Here is a 17,261-nt window from a genome sequence, read left to right as displayed (position 1 = left end):
AGGGTTCTTTGAGTGGTCATTTAGGCGGGCAGATTTCAAAACCCGTTTGAAATTTGAACATTTTTTTGGCTTTTCCCATCGGGTAATGACAGAAAAAGAAACAAAAGGCAGAAATCATTAAGCCAAAAATGGCGAAGAAAGGTTTTTTTTCCCCAAAGTGGCGAAAATTTGCCCGCTACTTTTAAACATGAAAGACGAAAGTGAAAATAGTGTCGTCTTGTGATATTGTTAGAGAGACCAAAGAGAGAGAGAAGGAGCAAGTCTGAAACAATTCAGACGCAACGGGTGGGTAAGCTGAGTGCAGTCAAACCTAGCAAACTAAAAAGGTATTATTAAGGGATACTCATTTAATATTAATTAATTTATATAGAATATGTAATTATGTCTATGAAACATAATTAAGTGATAATTTCTCTATTAAAAATGACCGTTGGGCAACTACTATTTTTTACAAATTTGGCCATTTCGGCCTATCCTCTTAAGAAAATAGGCCCCCACCCCTAATAATTTATAAATTATAATTTTAACATTTTAAATACTATAAATAGCTCTCCTTCTTCTTCATTTTTTCTCACAATTTGCTTTCTTACTATTCTAATTCTCTCTCAATTCTCTCTTGATAATATTGCTTATTGCTCTTAAATTCTCAATTACTTATTATTTCAAGTTTCATCAAATATTTACTTTAGTCACTACAAAATTATAATTATCAAATATTAAGTATTCAAGTGAAGTGTGGTATCAATATTCAATATCATCAAATATCAACTGAAGTGTGATATCAAATTTAGTGCGGTATCCGAAATTCCGGTATACTCGTTCCATCTCATTCTCTTCTTTGGTGTGTCATACCTCCTTTTTCCGGAGGGGGTAGAGAAGTTTTTTCAATTTAAGTGACATTAATCGAAATGGGATTAAATATTTAATTCTAGAGTCGCCACTTGGAATAATTTATGGTGTCCCAAGTCACCGGTTTATTTTAAATCCCAAATCGAGGAAATTTGACTCTTTTTTATGGTCCGCGAACACAGAAGACCCGGTAAGGAATTTTATTAATCCGGAGAAGGTGTAAGGCACTCCCGAGTTTCGTGGTTTTAGCACGGTCGCTCAACTATTAATAATTGGCCTAATTATCTAATTTAATACATATTTGAAACCTATTGTTCATTCTTTACTCTTAAATCGCTTTTAGTATTTATGAAATTTGTTTGAACAAGTCGCGATGTCGCGCACTCGTTTATTTTTGTACACATTGCGAATCGCGTCACGTGAAACGCATCCGCGATTTATAACATGTTTATTTTATTATTATTTGAAGTTATGGTCGAGTCACATGAAATGCACACTCGAATTGGGATTTATATATCGTGACCATGCCACAAGAACCGTACCTATAGTCACGATGATCTATTATTCGCACCTAAAGCAAGCTACGAATGTTTATAAATTATTTTCCTAAAACTAATTTAAGATTATTGTAAGGTCACAGATTATGGACATGGAATGAGTTGGAGGCCCCATTATGGTTTAGCTATTCGGAACTATTTGTTACGAAGGAAAGGGAATAGTTTTGATTAATACGTTCAAGCCTAAAAACCCATAAAACGTTAACCAACCAAAGTAACTTAAGCCCAAATCCTTGTCTAATTTACCCAAGACCCAACAGATTATCTTAAAAGAGTGTCCTACTCCCAAACTAAATGACATTCTTATTCTCTCTCCAATATCAGAATAACACAATAGTCGTATCAATACACCTGATCATCAAATGGGTTAGAAAAGAGAATTATTAAGCTATCGAAATATCATGCTCACATTTAGTGTGTAAGTGAACAACTCACAGTTTCAAGCATTTATTAATCTAGCTTCAAATAAACTAAGTAAATCAAAAGAATAAACAAAGCAATTAAAGGAGAATAACTAGAAAAAAAATAATATTTTAACAAATCATAAAATGAAAATGTCTAACTAATGAGAAACAACAACAATAATTAAGAAATAGAAATTCATAGCATAAGGTGAAGAAAATGAACCTTTGAGCGAAATAAAATTCTTTCAATTGATTAAAAATTTACAGCATCTAAAATCAACGGCGGATGAGCTCGAACTGAGAAAGCTGAAAACTTTGACCGAAATCAGATCAGAAACTTTAACGGACCTCTCTAAAGAAAACTTCGCTGGAAATTTCGTAACTCCGCGAATTCCTTAGTTCGACTCCGACGTATTTTTGGACGGAAAATTAGTGACTTTTGTGACTTATATGATGTTTGAAAATTGGGTTTAAAGGGTGTTTGAAAGTGAGTTTCTAATGGAGTTTGGAACTGTTTTGGGAGTGAAAAATGGACGGAAAAAGGGCTGGTTTTGGGTAGTTTAAAGGGTAAAAGAAGCTGATTTTGATGGAGCTTGGGATGAGATTTTAGCTAGCTTCTGACGCATTCCTCTTGCAAAGAAGAAGACCCGAGTTTTTGCTTCTCCGTTTTCTATTAGCTCTTTTTGGTCTATCGGGTGCTAGTTCCCCCAAATTCGTTTTCTCTCTTCAGACCCTATCCCCTCTATGTTTTTTTCGTCTCAGGTGTTCTAATGACTCATTGGCTCTTGCTTTAATTAATATTTTTTCTTTTCTTTTAAGAGTGTAAAATAAAAATACTAGCTAAATATTTTAAAATTAAGAACATATAAAAATAAAATTGTAAATTTTAATTTTCTTAAATAAAACCTACTAATAATGAAATAAAGGTTAAAATATATAGATTAAACTTAAAATTGTTTATATACTAAAAAGTGTTGAAAAATCACAAGTATGGTAAAAAAAATTAGGTGCTCACATGGTGTATATTTTTATTTTATTATTTAGAATTATTAATTTAATTTACATAATAGATATATTTAGAGCAGCCAAAAAAGCGTGTACTAGTAAGAGTGGTAGTAGTAAGAGTAAAACTCCTAAAAGATCAAGAGGTGGTGCTGGTTCTTCTAGTAGCTTTACACATATTTCTGAAAGTTTACCTGAAAATTTAAATATAGATTATGAGCAATTTCAAGAAAATTATGGTATATATGATAATTTAGATGATGTTCAATCACCTTATAATCTTGAAACACCACCAACTGCACCTAGTAATGCTAGTCAAACTCAAAATACTAGGGGTGGAGGTCGTGGTAATACAGGTAGGCCTCCCCTCCCTATTAAAAGGAATCGAAGATTAAGAAGTAAATGTTGGAATTTTCTTGAAAGACTAGAAGAAGATAAAAATTATGTAAGATGTCAAATTTGTAAGGAAGTTTATAAACATGAGATCGGAGGTAAGTAATGGGGAATGCGTCACTTTCGTAGGCACATGGTAGATAACCACCCTATTGCATGGGGTGCTGATGAGGAAGATGGGTAACAAAAACTTAACCCGGGTACTGGCGGTTTAATGGATAAATACGATATAGCGAAAGATCGGGAAGAATTAGCTAAAATAATTGTTTTAGGTTATTTACCTTTTAGTTTTGTTGTTTCACCATATCTTGTTACTTATATTCAAAGAATTTATAACCCTTTATTTAAAGGTATTCTTAGAAGTACTTGTAGAGTTGATATCTTTCGGCTTTTTGGACAATATCAGACATATATCCGTTATTTGTTCGCCAATTTTTCTCGCACAGTTTCTCTTACTTCTGATATTGGTCATGCTGTTAATGGAAATGATTATTTGACTATTACATGCAATTGGATAGATAATAATTTTTGTATGCAAAAACGTATTATTGCTTTTAAATATGATGAAGATCAAAGCCATACTGGTGCTTGTATAAGTAATACTATCCATGAAGTTGCTATATTTTATAATCTTTTAGAAAAAGTTTTGTGTATGTCATTTGATAATGCTTCTAACAATAATTCTGCTATTACAATATTAAAATTGCATCTACACCTACCACTTCCTAAAATATTTCATGTTAGGTGTGCATGTCATATTTATAATTTAATTGTGAAGAGTGGCTTTGAATTATTTAGAGATGAGATCACTTTAGTTAGAAGAGCTATTGGTGTAATTCAAGAAAATAATAGAAGTGCTTGATTAAATGCATTTAAGGAAAAATATGTACAATATGGACTAAAACCAAGACTCATGCCTGAAGAAATAGTTACTAGGTGGAATTATACTTATTTATTCTTAAGATGTTGTCATAAATATAAAAAGCATATAACTGAAGTTGTTAATTCTCATTGCACTGATCCTAACCATTTGTTAACATCTAGAACTTAGGATGTCATTGAAGATGTTGTAAAAAATTTACAAAAAATTTTTATGGCTACACTTGAGTTTTCTGGAGCTTATTATCCTACTATTGCAAATGGTTTAGTTCATATTGCTGAAATTTCTCTTTTACTCCATAATTTGAAGAAGAAAGAAGGATATACTTATATTGTTGAATCTATGCTAGATAAATTTAAGAAATATTTCTACCCAATTCCCCATATTTACCTAATTGGTGCTATTTTAAACCCTTCTATCAAAATGATCACTTGTCGCCAATTAATAATTGCTTTATATGTTTATATGGATATTGGACAAACTAAAATCCCTGATGTTGAAACTTGTATTTCTGATCTATACAAATATTTACAAACTTTATTTAATTATTATGCTAACATCGTTGATGCTTCTGCTGCCGTAGATGCAAATATTCCTTCAAGTTCAGTTTCAACATTTGCATCTGGTACTTTGGAGGATAATGATGGTGTTGAAAATTATTTGATTTGGTCTACACTAGGAGAGCATCAACAAACCAGTAGCAGGAATATTAATGAACTCTAATTCTACTTGCAAAAGTCACCAGAGCCCCGCACAAAGAAATTTCTACCGCTGGGTTGGTGGAGGAGCAACTCAAATCAATTTCTTGTTCTTTCGGCCATGGCTCGAGACATGCTAAATTTGTCAATTTCAACAGTCGCATCAGAGAGCATATTTAGCCAAGCAAGGCAGCAACTAGGAGATACCCGTCATTCATTGGGCAGCAACCCTTTGAAAATTCTAATGTGCTTCAGAGATTGGATAAGATCAGAACGATGAAACGGAGGACCAAGAAATTGGAGATATAATGGTTTATGGTTCCGATTCAAGCAATGCCGGAAATCAAGAATCTCATGTTGACATGGATGAGCTTACAAAAATGATGCAAAGCATGTGATGTACTCTTTCTTATTTTTTTATAATTATTGTAAACTTTTAATTTGCAAGTTCAAAAATAAAAAAATCAAAACAGAACTTGCAAATTAATTTGAAGTATTATTTATTATTCAATGAAATTATAAAACGAAAGCTTTCGGAGTTTGATCCTTACATATTGGTCTTATTAAATAATTTTTTGTAGCCATTTACTTTCAATTTTAAAATTTTAAATTTCAAATTTCAAATTTAAAACTTTAAAGTTTAAAGTTTGATTCTAAGCCTTAATTCTAAGTATTAAAAGTTTACAAATACTTAAGTATCAATAACATTGAATAAGAAAAACATAATATACTAAAAAAAAAAAAAAAGTAACCCGGCCTGGTCCGGACCCGTTAAGCCCGAACCCGGATGAACCCTAATTAACCCGAATTTTTCCAACGTGTTACCAGTCCGGTTAGACAACCCACTATCTAGTCCGGACCACTAACCGGACAAGCTATTTTTTTTTCGTGTCCAGCCCGGACCATCCCGTCCGGTTAACACCCATAATCCTAACCGCATATCTGTTACACGATGCTCAGGTTCACGCGGTTACTCTACTCAATTCTATGTGCAGTCTAAAATTTTCACTTTCAAGTTCAATTCTAGACTCATAAATAGTATTCAAGTGGTGATCAAGCAATCAAATAATTAAGTGCAACATTGAATAAACAAACCAATACGACAAATTAAGAAACCAAAATCAATATCCAAATAACAATAGTCATGAAAGAACCAAAACTTTAGAACGTGAAGTTTAGCCTCTCATAGACATGACATGGTAGCCAAACAATAAATCATTCAAAGAATAATAAAAATTACTAAAATTGGTGAAAGAAAAATTAAAATTCAACCTCCACGGCGACACCCTGCTCTCCAAAATATGTCCATCCCTCGTTCAAAACGAGTTTAGGACTGTCAGTGCGAGACGCCATCTGAGGCGCCAAAGTTTCATCGTCTAGCTCATGAGAGGCGCCATATTTACTCAGCCTGGCGTTGTGAGAGGCGGCATTCTTGGCCCCCTGGACAATGCCAGGCGATGTTCAGGGCTGTGAAGTTTCAAAGCATTGCAGTATTCTGGACGGTGGAATTCCGCTGCTTTGCGCCGTCGTTTCTTTCGTGTTCTATTTCATCGTTTTTTATATCACTTTAGCAAATTTCTTTTCACTACATGTTACACAAAATCAACTCAATTAAGAAAACGTCGTACAAAATATTATTATTACATCAAAATGTAAGGCAATTAATATCATAAAATATAAAATTACATCCCAAACATCAATCAATATTTGTAAAAAAGATAAAATATGAGTAACACAGTTCAAAGTATTGTACTGTAGTAATATGTATCACTTTAACAACTCCACAAATTGTTAGCTGGACATGTTTCATATCTTAATTTATCTTTATAACAACACCAACTCCTTTTTTGTCCAAGAATAAGAGCCCCTAATTAAGCAGATTGTTATGGTGACAAGAACATGAAAACCTTCGACTAAAAGCTGGCTCTTGATAAATTTATGTTGATATGTGCAAATTTTATGGTGGATTTAGGAAGCCAAATGTCTTCGGTAATTGTGCATATAGTAAGAATTGAGAGAGAGAAAAGATAGGCAATCATTGGAGAAACATAATTGTTAGAGGATAATGTGTTTTTGAATGAAAATGAAGTAGAGACACGGTAAAGAGAGAATAAGAAGATGAAACAAATTGTTATTAAGAAATGGCTAGTTGAAAATATATATCCTAGAGGCTAAATTTTAAAAAGGACCGCACGGGCATAAAGCATCGCACAAGATCCGGGAAAAGGTCGCAGCTCAAAGGGTGTGACATAGACAGTCTATTCTAATGCCAATATTAGTGGCTGATTTTACCGCTCGAACACATAACTTATATATCACATAAAGACAACTTTACCATTTGCTCCAAGGCACCTTTCGTCCTAGAGCCTAAATAGCAAAAAATAATAATTAGAGTGTGCATTTAAAAAAATAGTACCACCTAAAGATGCAACATATAAAGGAATCCGAAATAGCTATATTAGAGAAGAAAAAAAATTACCCAAAAAAATTAGAGAATCTTTTTATAAAAAAAGGTTCATGAAATTAAATTCCATAAATACCCATCAAACTTTTGAGCATCTCAGCATGAACGTGGTGGCATATTCGCCATTTACCTTTAAAGGATAAAAATGGCATCTGAAAAATTGTAAAACATAAAGCAGTAGGGATTCAAGAATTAGAAATCTGTTTCTTCCTCCATTCCAATTTGACGAGCAAATTCACAGCACCCAAACCCCCCCAAATACACCATAAAGATTGAATCTTGATTAGAAGAAAGATACATTAGGTAATGGAGGAGGAGTCAGAAAAGAGAAAGGAAAGACTAAAAGCTATGAGAATGGAAGCTTCTGAATGTGGAAATTACAATGAAACTGAGAATCAATTACAAGGTCTTAGCAACCCTTTAGTTGAATCTCCTTCAGGACAGGCTGAATTTTGTGCTGCCCCAAGATTTGATTATTACACTGACCCCATGGCTGCTTTTTCTGCTAACAAAAAGAGGAATAACGTCAGCCCTCAAGTTTCTCAAGCGTGTTACACTCCTCCAAGTAAGTGCCATGTTCTTAGTTTTCTTTTAAAATTTTTTATGTGCTAAAAATATATGTGGATGGATGTTTTTCTGGTTAGTTGCTGTTGTTTTGTGAAGTAATTTTTGTGTGGATATTATTGAATTTTGTGTGACTATACTAGATTGTAATCTTGCCTTAATAGATAAGATATGGTGTATCTCTGCTGATTTGGTTTGAAGCATAGTTGATTTAATATTATTTTCAGATTAAAAGAGTTGTCAAACCTGTAATTCTTAGCTCAGTGTTTTCTAGGAGCAAATAGTGCAAAAAAGCACATACATGGATTTAGTACTTATAATAATTAAAATGCAAGTACAGTGACTAGTTGGCATCCAATATACAATAATGACGATATTAATCCAACCCCTCATAGAAAACATTATAAAAACATAATTTAACTAGACCATCAAAGGATATCTTCAATCACAAATAGTTTTTTTCAATTTTTAATTAATCTACCATAAAAATGATTAGTTTGCAGCATTCAGTTTCATATTTTCATTGTTTTATTAATTGTGCTAAATAATACAAGAGAGAAGCAAAAGAGAAGGCTAGAATCAAAAGTAGTAGAATAACAGTTATTTTGCACATGTTAGGTGTAGTCTCGTTTCTCTAGCTTCTTTTTTGTGCGCCCATGGAGCTCTTGGTTGTTTAGATGAGTGGGTGACTTTTGTACCATATTTTTGTCTAGGTTTCTCTACTTTTTGGAATACATATGGGAAAATCAAATGTTGATAAAATTATTTACCTTATCAAAAAATAAGAGGACTTACATTCTAGAAGAAAAAGGACAGAGTAATCTGATTGAAGGGAAAAAAAAAAGTAAATCAAAAGCAGTAAAACATAGTAAATAGTTTTAGAATATGCATTTCAAAATTGAGAAGAACAAGAAGATAACTATAACCAAGAGAATGATGAGCATAAGTGGAGATGAGTTGAATAGCAAAAGGTCATTTTCCCCCTCCTTTTACTTTTCATCTTTTAAATTGAGAGTCAAATAATAGAATGCTTCTCATCGCGACTACTCTCATGCCATTGTTCAAAGAGCCACATTTCTCTGAACTCTGAAGCATGAAATGGTAATTCCTCGCTTCACATCACTTCTTCTCTCTTAGCATCACCACCTTGTCTAAGCTTATCCAAAGATATCACATTTGTGATGTTTGACTCAACTAGAATAGGCCTTTTAAGTGACTTTTCAGTTTCTTGTCTGTGGGGTCGAGTCGAAAGGAGGCCATGTTCTATGGAGGGATAAGTGTTAATTTAGGAAAAGTGCTTTATAATATGCCAAAACATAGACAAGAATATTTTACCCAAGAGAGATTAGCTCAGTTGCAAACAACTCTGTTCCATATCGGGGAAAAAGTTTAGCTGTTTTCACATTTTTGGTTAAGACAAATTCCAAATTCCAACACTGAGCTTAAAACTTATTGCTATTTTATCCAAGCTTTTGGCTGAACCTCTGGCAGCGGCTGACCTTGTTTCTTTGGGATATTTACTTTGGTTTTAGTATCATGTAAGATTGAGGTGGAAAAAGGTTCATGTAAAGTGTGTGCCAGTGTGGTGAGGTGAGATCAGTTAAAAAAGCAACAAATGCTTACCTATGGAAAAAGATTGTCCCCATCTGGGATAAGGTTGTAATGCAGCTGAACTTTAGTTTGTCTGTTCAACTGCTTCATGAGCGTGTCCTATGCAATATGGTAGTGAAAGGCTTCTAATGTAAAATAGTCTTAGCATGCGATATTATTATTATTATTATTAGATGTGGGGATGCTCTATATTCTTTTTTTTGAGAAGGTAACATTTGTGTGTATTAATATATAACAGTACATAGGTTGTACTGAAACCATATTTACAAGAGAACAAAAGGAAAGACTACTGAACTACAGTCCTAGCAGTATTCTAAAACTTCTAGGATTGATACAGTATCTTCTGGCCACTTCTGTTTACACCAAAAATAAAATCTTAGAGGGCATTGTCCGTGAGATACCTCTGAGATTAATGAATATCTTCCATAGTTGATCTGTAATCCTGCAGTGTAAAAATAGATGGCTAACTGTCTCAGCTGTTTCCCCACATCGAAAGCACCTAGAGCATAGTGGGATCCCTCTCTTTATGAGATTGTCCTGGGTCAGAACTGCCTCATTTGCTAGCTACCAAGTGAAACAAGATACCTTGTAAGGTATCTTGACTTTCCAGATATGCTTCCATGGCCAATTAGTAATCTGTAGGTTAGTGTGATTAAGCATCTTATATGCAACATTCACCTTATAGATGCCTCTGTTGTGGCCCTTCCACCATAGTGAATGCCTTCCATTCTGAAGGCCTTTAAAGACTTCCAGTTGCTTGTACAACTCAGTCAGTCTAGTCAGTTTCCAATCATTAAGCATTCTTCTAAGTATCAGATCCCAACCTTGAGGAGTCCACATTTCAGCTATCGTCTTTTGTTGGTGTTGAGCTAAGCCGTGCATAGCAGGGAATAGTTCCATCAAACTTCTAGATCCCAACCAATTATCCTTCCAGAACGAAGTTTTGGTGCCATTTTCCACTTTGATGTAGGATTGGCTCTTTACTGTAGGCCAAACCGCCAAAGTGTTCTGATAGATCTCCATAAGCTAACCCCATATGTTGTGTTTACTTCCTTTGAAACCCAATTGTTTTCTTCTCTATATTTAGCTTTGATGACATTACTCCATAGGGTTTGAGGTTCTTGAGAGAATCTCCATAACCACTTTTTGAGGTTTGTTTTCTTCTCCATATTTAGCTTTAATGACATTACTCCATAGGGTTTGAGGTTCTTGAGAGAATCTTAAGGGCCTTGCTTTGATTCTTCAAATTTCTGAAGCCTAGCCCACCTTCGTCTTTGCCAATAATGAGATTTCCATTTCACTAAGTGAAACCCGTTTTTTTCTTTGTTTCCTTACCAAAAGAAAGATCTTCTGAGTCTATCCAATCTCTGAATGACACTTTCAGGGATGGGAAAGAGTGACATCATATAGTTAGGAAGTGAGTCAAGTACTGGATTGATCAGAATCAGTCTTCCTCCCATATAGATACTGTGCTTTCCATCTGGATAACTTCTTCTCACATTTTTCAATGACTGTGTTCCATATCTCCTTGGACTTAGGCTTAGCACCTAGAGGCATGCCAGGATAGATAGCAGGAATAGATCCTACTGCCCCTCCCAGTATTAGTGATAGCTCCATCTCAGGTACTACATTAATTGGGAAAAGGTGGCTCTTTTTCCAATTGACGTGGAGTTCTGAGATACCTTCAAACAAAACCAGAATAATTCTCAAATACCTCAACTGCTCCTCTTTTGCATCACAGAAAATTAGGGCGTCATCAGCATATTGAAGATGTGTAATCTCCAGGTTGTTGTTTCCAATTCTTGCTACCTCAATGCCTTTGATCCATCCATTGGTTTTTGCAGTTTTGACCATATTGTTAAGACCCTTCATAACTATTATGAAAAGAAAAGGAGATAAGGGATCTCCTTGTCTTAAACCTCTGTGCAAGGAAGAAGCCTTCAGGGGACCCATTAATGAGAATAGAGAATTTAACCGAAGAAATACAAACACTCACCCAGTTGATCCATTTCTTCCCAAAACTCATTAGTTCCAATATTTTCAGCAAGAATCTCCAATTGACATGATCGTATGCCTTCTCAATGTTTAGTTTGCACATAATTCCTAGCTTTTTTAGTTTGTTTCTTGAATCTACTGCTTCATTAGCTATTAGAACAACATCCATTATTTGTCTTCCTTTGATAAAAGCCATCTGTTGTGCATCTACAATGTTGATAAAAGCCATATGCTGTGCATCCACAAGTTTATCTATCACCCTTTTGAGTCTCTCTGTTAGAACCTTTGAAAGCAACTTATAAAAGCTGCCTATTAAACTTATAGGCCTAAAATCCCTTAATTCCTTGGCTCCAGTCTTCTTAGGAATCAAGGCAATGTATGTTGCATTGAAACCCCTTTCAAACAATTCTTGAGAGTGGAAATTATGAAAAGCCTCCATAATATCTTGCTTCAAAACATCTCAGCATTTGGTAAAGAAACTCATTGCGTAGCCATCAGGCCCTGGAGCCTTATCTACTGCACATAGCTTCAAACATGTCAAAACTTCTTGTTCCTCAAAATTGCTTTGTAAAAGCTCATTTTCTTCTTCTTCTTCTGATATTGTGGGACAATTGTCAAAGTTAACTTCAGGTCTCCATTCCATAGCCTCTGTATAAAGATTCTTGTAAAATTCAATGATCTCATACTTGATTCTCCCTGGTTCCTCAATTGTTTCATCATTCACCACTAGTTCATCAATGTTGTTGCATCTCTTATGTGCGTCTCCTTCCTTAAGCCAAAGAGCCCTGGATCTTTGTCTCCATGCAATTTCTTCATTTTTTAGGTGTTCCTCATATTCCATGAGGATAGATGCCTTCCTCACAGATTCCTCCTCTGTCGATGCTCTTGTTTCTTGAATAGAATCAAAGACTGTCATTTGTTTTAGCAGGTTGGATCTTTGTAACCCCAAATTTCCCTGGCTACTTCTGCTCCATTCTCTGAGCTTGCCCTTTAGAGTTTTAAGTTTGCATGCTAATAAATAGTCTGGCATCCCATAAAATTCAAATGATGTCCACAATTCTCTGATCCTGTCTACAAATCCTTTAGTGTTCAGCCACCAATTATCAAACTTAAAGTAGGATTTGGTTTGCTCCCAAGAACCACATTGTAATGAGACTGGAACATGGTCTGATATCGGTCTTTGGAGGAGAACTTGTTTTATGTTCCTGAATCTGTCATCCCAATCTTCTGAAATTAGGATTTATGTCAATTCTGGATGCAATGACCTGATTGTCTCCTTTGAACCGAGTGAAGGTTCCCCCTTCTAATTGGAGATCAATAAGCTCTATGTCTTCTATAAAATTCGAGAACTCCACCATAGCTCTAGATCTTCTGTTACAATTCCTTTTTTCAGAAGGAAACCTAGTGACATTGAAATCAGCACATACAGCCCAAGGCCCTTCCATCCATCTTCTTATTGCTCATATTTCCTCCCAAATAGCTCTCCTTTCAATGTTGCAATTAGGAGCATATACCCCTGTGACATGACATGTGAAATTCTGCAAAAAAGCCTTGAATTTACAGGTCAGAGTGTAGGCTCCTATCTGTAGCACCTCTCCTCTCCAAACTCTGCAATCCCATAGCATTGCAATACCCCCTCTAGTACCACTAGCTTCCGGGCATGTATACCTCACCCATCTTCCTCCCTAAATCTTGCTAATAACCTTCTTTATATCCCCCTCTAATTTTGTTTCCTGAAAGCAAATAATATTTGCCTTCCACTCCAGTACTAAACTTTTTATAATTTTCCTCTTAGCCAAATTGTTCAAACCCCTAACTAAATTCTGGTGCACCCAAAGTGTTGCATTCATCCCTTTTTCTGGGAGTGAATTGTGATGCTGAACTAAGATAGGAATAACATTTTCGACTCCCCAATCTTCACCATTAATCTCCGAGTTGAATAGGCTCAATTGTTGTTGCCCAGGTTCGTCCCTTGGCCGGTCTTCCCCCACTTTTATTATGGCCATAGCATATTTTGCCTCCCTGTATCCCTGCCCCAATTTCTTCTTCTGGCCCCATGCAAATTATTGAATTCACAGCGTAACTACCAATTCTTTCGATTTTCTCGAAGTTTAGTGGTTGACTGTGTAGATATTCCTTCTGGTTCGAGTAAGAAGATGCCCCCAGTTCTTCTAAACATGAGTCAATCCTTTTATCTTCCGTGGGCCTTAGTTGAAAGTCACTAAAAATGACTTGGGCCGAAAAATCTAGCCCAATTGGAGTTACAGAGCCAGCGTTGGTTTCACCAAAGGAGCCCAATAATTTCTCTTCCCCCAATCCATCTGCATGCCTAGCACGTGCCTTCTCATTTATTTTAAAACAAATGTCATTACACCCCACGTGGTCCACTGTTTGACTGTCCTGCTCCCCTACTACGTAGGAAGTCTTTGCCCTATGGTTTTTCAGAAGCTTCGACCCATTGTATTCTCCGATGGTCTTCAGCATCTCCGACAACTCCGTCTTCCCCGGCAACCCTAATTCAAAACGAGTATGTTTTTCCGCCCAGATTGGGATATATTTTTTTACCCCGTCTCTCTCAATGGTAACCTCAGATGGTATATTCCGTCCATTGCCTGCTATTTCAATCCTAGCCCATTTAAGATGATTCCTAAGTTCCGTCTCTTCCTCGGTAGCTATCCACCCACCTCATAGTTCTCCAATTTCTCTGAAGATCTTTTGTGACCACAGATGCAGATGCACTCCCATGGCTCTGATCCAGGTGGTCTTGACTGAAAGGGAGTTGGGTATACATCTAGCAATGGGGTTCCACCATTCCAGGTAAAACCTATGTTTCTTCCATCTCCATTCTCCTTGGATGATCTGTTAAGCCATGTTCCTGTTTGGAAATTCGAAAAGATACAAATTCCCAGTCATGTCGTACATATTCACCCCAAAGACTTTGCTTCATGAGGCAGAGACCCATCTCCTGATATCTGCTAAAGTGGGTCTCTCCCTGACTTCCTTCCCAAAATATCCAATGATGCATCTTTTCAAAAGTCCAGTGTCCTTCACTCCAGGTATTTTCGCAATCTTTATAACTCCATTTAATGAGTTGCCATTTACTCCACAGGGAGTGTTGGATTGCCATTTACTCTCTTGGACTGCTTCAGCATATGGGTAGTTCGCTTCAGTAACTCTGGGTGGTACTGGGATATTCAATTAAGAATCGCATATAATAAAGCTTTCTATCTTGAATGCTACATCCTTCCATCCTGCATTTATGACTGACTCAGGTATGATAATAACTGATTTAGCTACCTCTTGTAGTGGATGCTCATATACCTTCCGTGTTCATTGTATGAAATCCTGTCTTTTGTTTTCCATCTCCTTACCATATTCTTTTGGTCTTTCGAGGCCTCTTTGAGTACAAAACAGATCCATTCCATAATCTTTTTGCTCATTGTTGATCGTGTCATCATGTATCGACTCTCCACCCAGTCAAACCACGTGTCTTTGTTGGAATACCATCTGGTAATGTCAAAGAATTTGAAACCAGCATTAAAATAGATTCTGCTTTCCCCCATTACAAGTTTTGTTTCCTGCTATAAGAACAATAAAGGGTGTTGGAGTAGTAGTCTTCACAGTGGGTGAAGACTAGTATAGGAAGAATTTTAAGAAGAAAAGGTTAATTTCCGGCGAAAGAATCCACCGGAAAAGAAAGTAGGAGAGAGAGATCTCGGGATCCGTGTCTGGGAGCACCAAGATCTAAGTTGGATATGGATTTCTGTTGGATAGAGGTTGTCTAGTCCGGTCTAACTTCTAATGCCATACTGGACAATAGACGTGTGCTGCACGATTATTGCGTACAAGATACAACCTATTAGTGACAACTAGGGATTTCAATCTGATAAAGGGATGATTTTCATACGTCCAATTGTCCATAGCAGACAGAAGAGTATATAGTATGTTATGTAAAATATTGATATCATGGTGGCAGTAGTTTGCTCTGATTAGCTTGGATCTGGTAATGCCATCGTTTTGAATTGTCTCTTTGTGCTATTTTTCGTCACATATTGTAGTATAAAAAGACCTTTGTCTCATGATTTTTTTCAGGACCAAGAAACCCTCAGTCTCCAATTTATACTGCTCAAGACAACTATTCTCTAGATCAAAGATCACAGTCACAAGGAGTCCATCATACCTTTAATCCTCTTGGAAACCCTGGGCAAAATAGTCCTTTTGGCACACCACAAAGAAGCTCCCCTAATGCGTGGGGTAGCTCTTTTGGCACACCTAACAACTACTTTCCACCTAATTCTTCAATAGGTGGTAACTTTGCCAGTCCTGGCATTCATCGAGGTGGAAGACCTGGTTTTCATTATGGACAAGGTAGGGGTAATCCTGGTTCAGGATATAGAGGCAGCCCTAGCCAAGGTTCAGGATATAGAGGCAGCCCTAACCAAGGTTCAGGATATAGAGGCAGCCCTTACCAAGGTCCGGGGCACAGAGGCAGCCCTTATCAGGGTTCGGCGCAAGGCAGGAGCCAATGGATGGGTAATAGTTCAAGTCCTGTTTCGGTTCAACGTGGTAGAAGGGGATTAGGTTCCCATGGATGCACATCAGCGGAGTCTAGACCGGATTTGTATTATAATAAGTCAATGGTAGAAGATCCATGGAAAGAGATGAAGCCAGTTATCTGGAAGCCATTAAATGCTCCATCAAACAATTTAGATACCCCCGAATCTGAGAAATCTTCCTGGCTGCCAAAATCCATTAGCGCAAAAAAGGCTAAAATCCCAGATGCTCCACTAAAATCTACTCCTCAGCAAAGCCTTGCTGAGTATTTGTCCGCCTCATTTAATGAAGCGGCCGGCAATGAGTCTGGGAAAGATGGATCTGGCACATGATTGCCATGTGATGCCTCAGAGTCTTACTTATGATTTCTCTTACTCTCCTAATATTGTCAAATTGCAAGTTTAGCAGCAGTTGAGTTTTTTTAATTTTTATTGTAAGTTAATATCGACAGCTACTAAGTTCCATTCGGTGTTTCATGACCTGGAATTCTGTTGTTGTAGTATGCCATTACCCTGTAAATCTTGAAGAAAAAAAAAGATTTTCTTGGTTTTGTGGGAGTATCCAAAGTTAACTAACAGGTTCGCTGCTCCCTGCTTCAATTTGCTCCTTGGGACTTGTCAAGTCATGCCAAACTCAACTCTCGTGGTAGCTCTTTTGTAACTTGCATGTTCTTTACATGGATATCACATAATTTTAGGATTTGGCTAGGAAATTATGAAAAACAGAGTGTTCCTGCTTTATGTTGTTATAGGTGAATGATGTATGTTTTTTTTATTTATTTATCAGTTGCGCGTATTTGTATTTGCCAACATCTGAGTATATTGGTGCAGGATCTGCGGTTTCATGTAGTAATACAAAATCAGGTTTTATGTTGTGGATGAATGCTCCACCAGTGTTTATGGCGACATATTAGCGCTTTAGAATGCCGAGCGCTCATGTAAGAGCAAAATTGTAATGATCGACAAATTTTCAGTCTGTTTCCCTTGTTATATATTGGAACAAACATCTGAGTTCAGTATTATCATGAATCAACAGGAAGTATCGAGTGATTGTTTTGACAGCTCTCTTGTGTCTATTTTATACTCGTCCTGTTGTGCTTTCAAAGAATTGAACTAAGGGATCATTTACTAAACAACCCATACTTGTCATTTAGTGAAATACCTCCTTCCATTTCTTACGTAAGATGAATCTTGGATGTCCTTTTCTTTTGTACAAATCTTCTATATGAAATATATAGCATAAGGATTTCTTCAATCTTCATTTGATATGTTACAAAGATTTTCTCATTTT

The 17,261-nt window shown here is 36.2% G+C and overlaps 1 protein-coding gene across 2 annotated transcripts; it reads left to right on the top strand.

Annotated features, from left to right (window-relative positions):
- The first annotated feature begins 7,420 nt into the window (after window positions 1-7,420).
- On the top strand, window positions 7,421-16,521 carry LOC104101664 (protein SICKLE). Of its 2 annotated transcripts, XM_009609152.4 has the most exons (3): window positions 7,421-7,812; window positions 15,510-15,830; window positions 15,861-16,521. In XM_009609152.4, the coding sequence occupies exons 1-3, from the start codon at window positions 7,554-7,556 to the stop codon at window positions 16,301-16,303; spliced, it is 1,023 nt and encodes a 340-aa protein (XP_009607447.1). In that variant the 5' UTR covers window positions 7,421-7,553; the 3' UTR covers window positions 16,304-16,521. The 2 variants fall into 2 exon arrangements, with proteins under 2 accessions (XP_009607447.1, XP_009607446.1); XM_009609151.4 differs by having other exon boundaries at window positions 15,510-16,521.
- Window positions 16,522-17,261: the final 740 nt, after the last annotated feature.

The sequence above is a fragment of the Nicotiana tomentosiformis genome, chromosome 12, assembly GCF_000390325.3.
Source record: "Nicotiana tomentosiformis chromosome 12, ASM39032v3, whole genome shotgun sequence".
In the NCBI taxonomy this organism is placed as follows: domain Eukaryota; kingdom Viridiplantae; phylum Streptophyta; class Magnoliopsida; order Solanales; family Solanaceae; genus Nicotiana; species Nicotiana tomentosiformis.
Note: the sequence above shows the minus strand (reverse complement) of the source record. Positions and strands in the feature narration are given on the sequence as shown.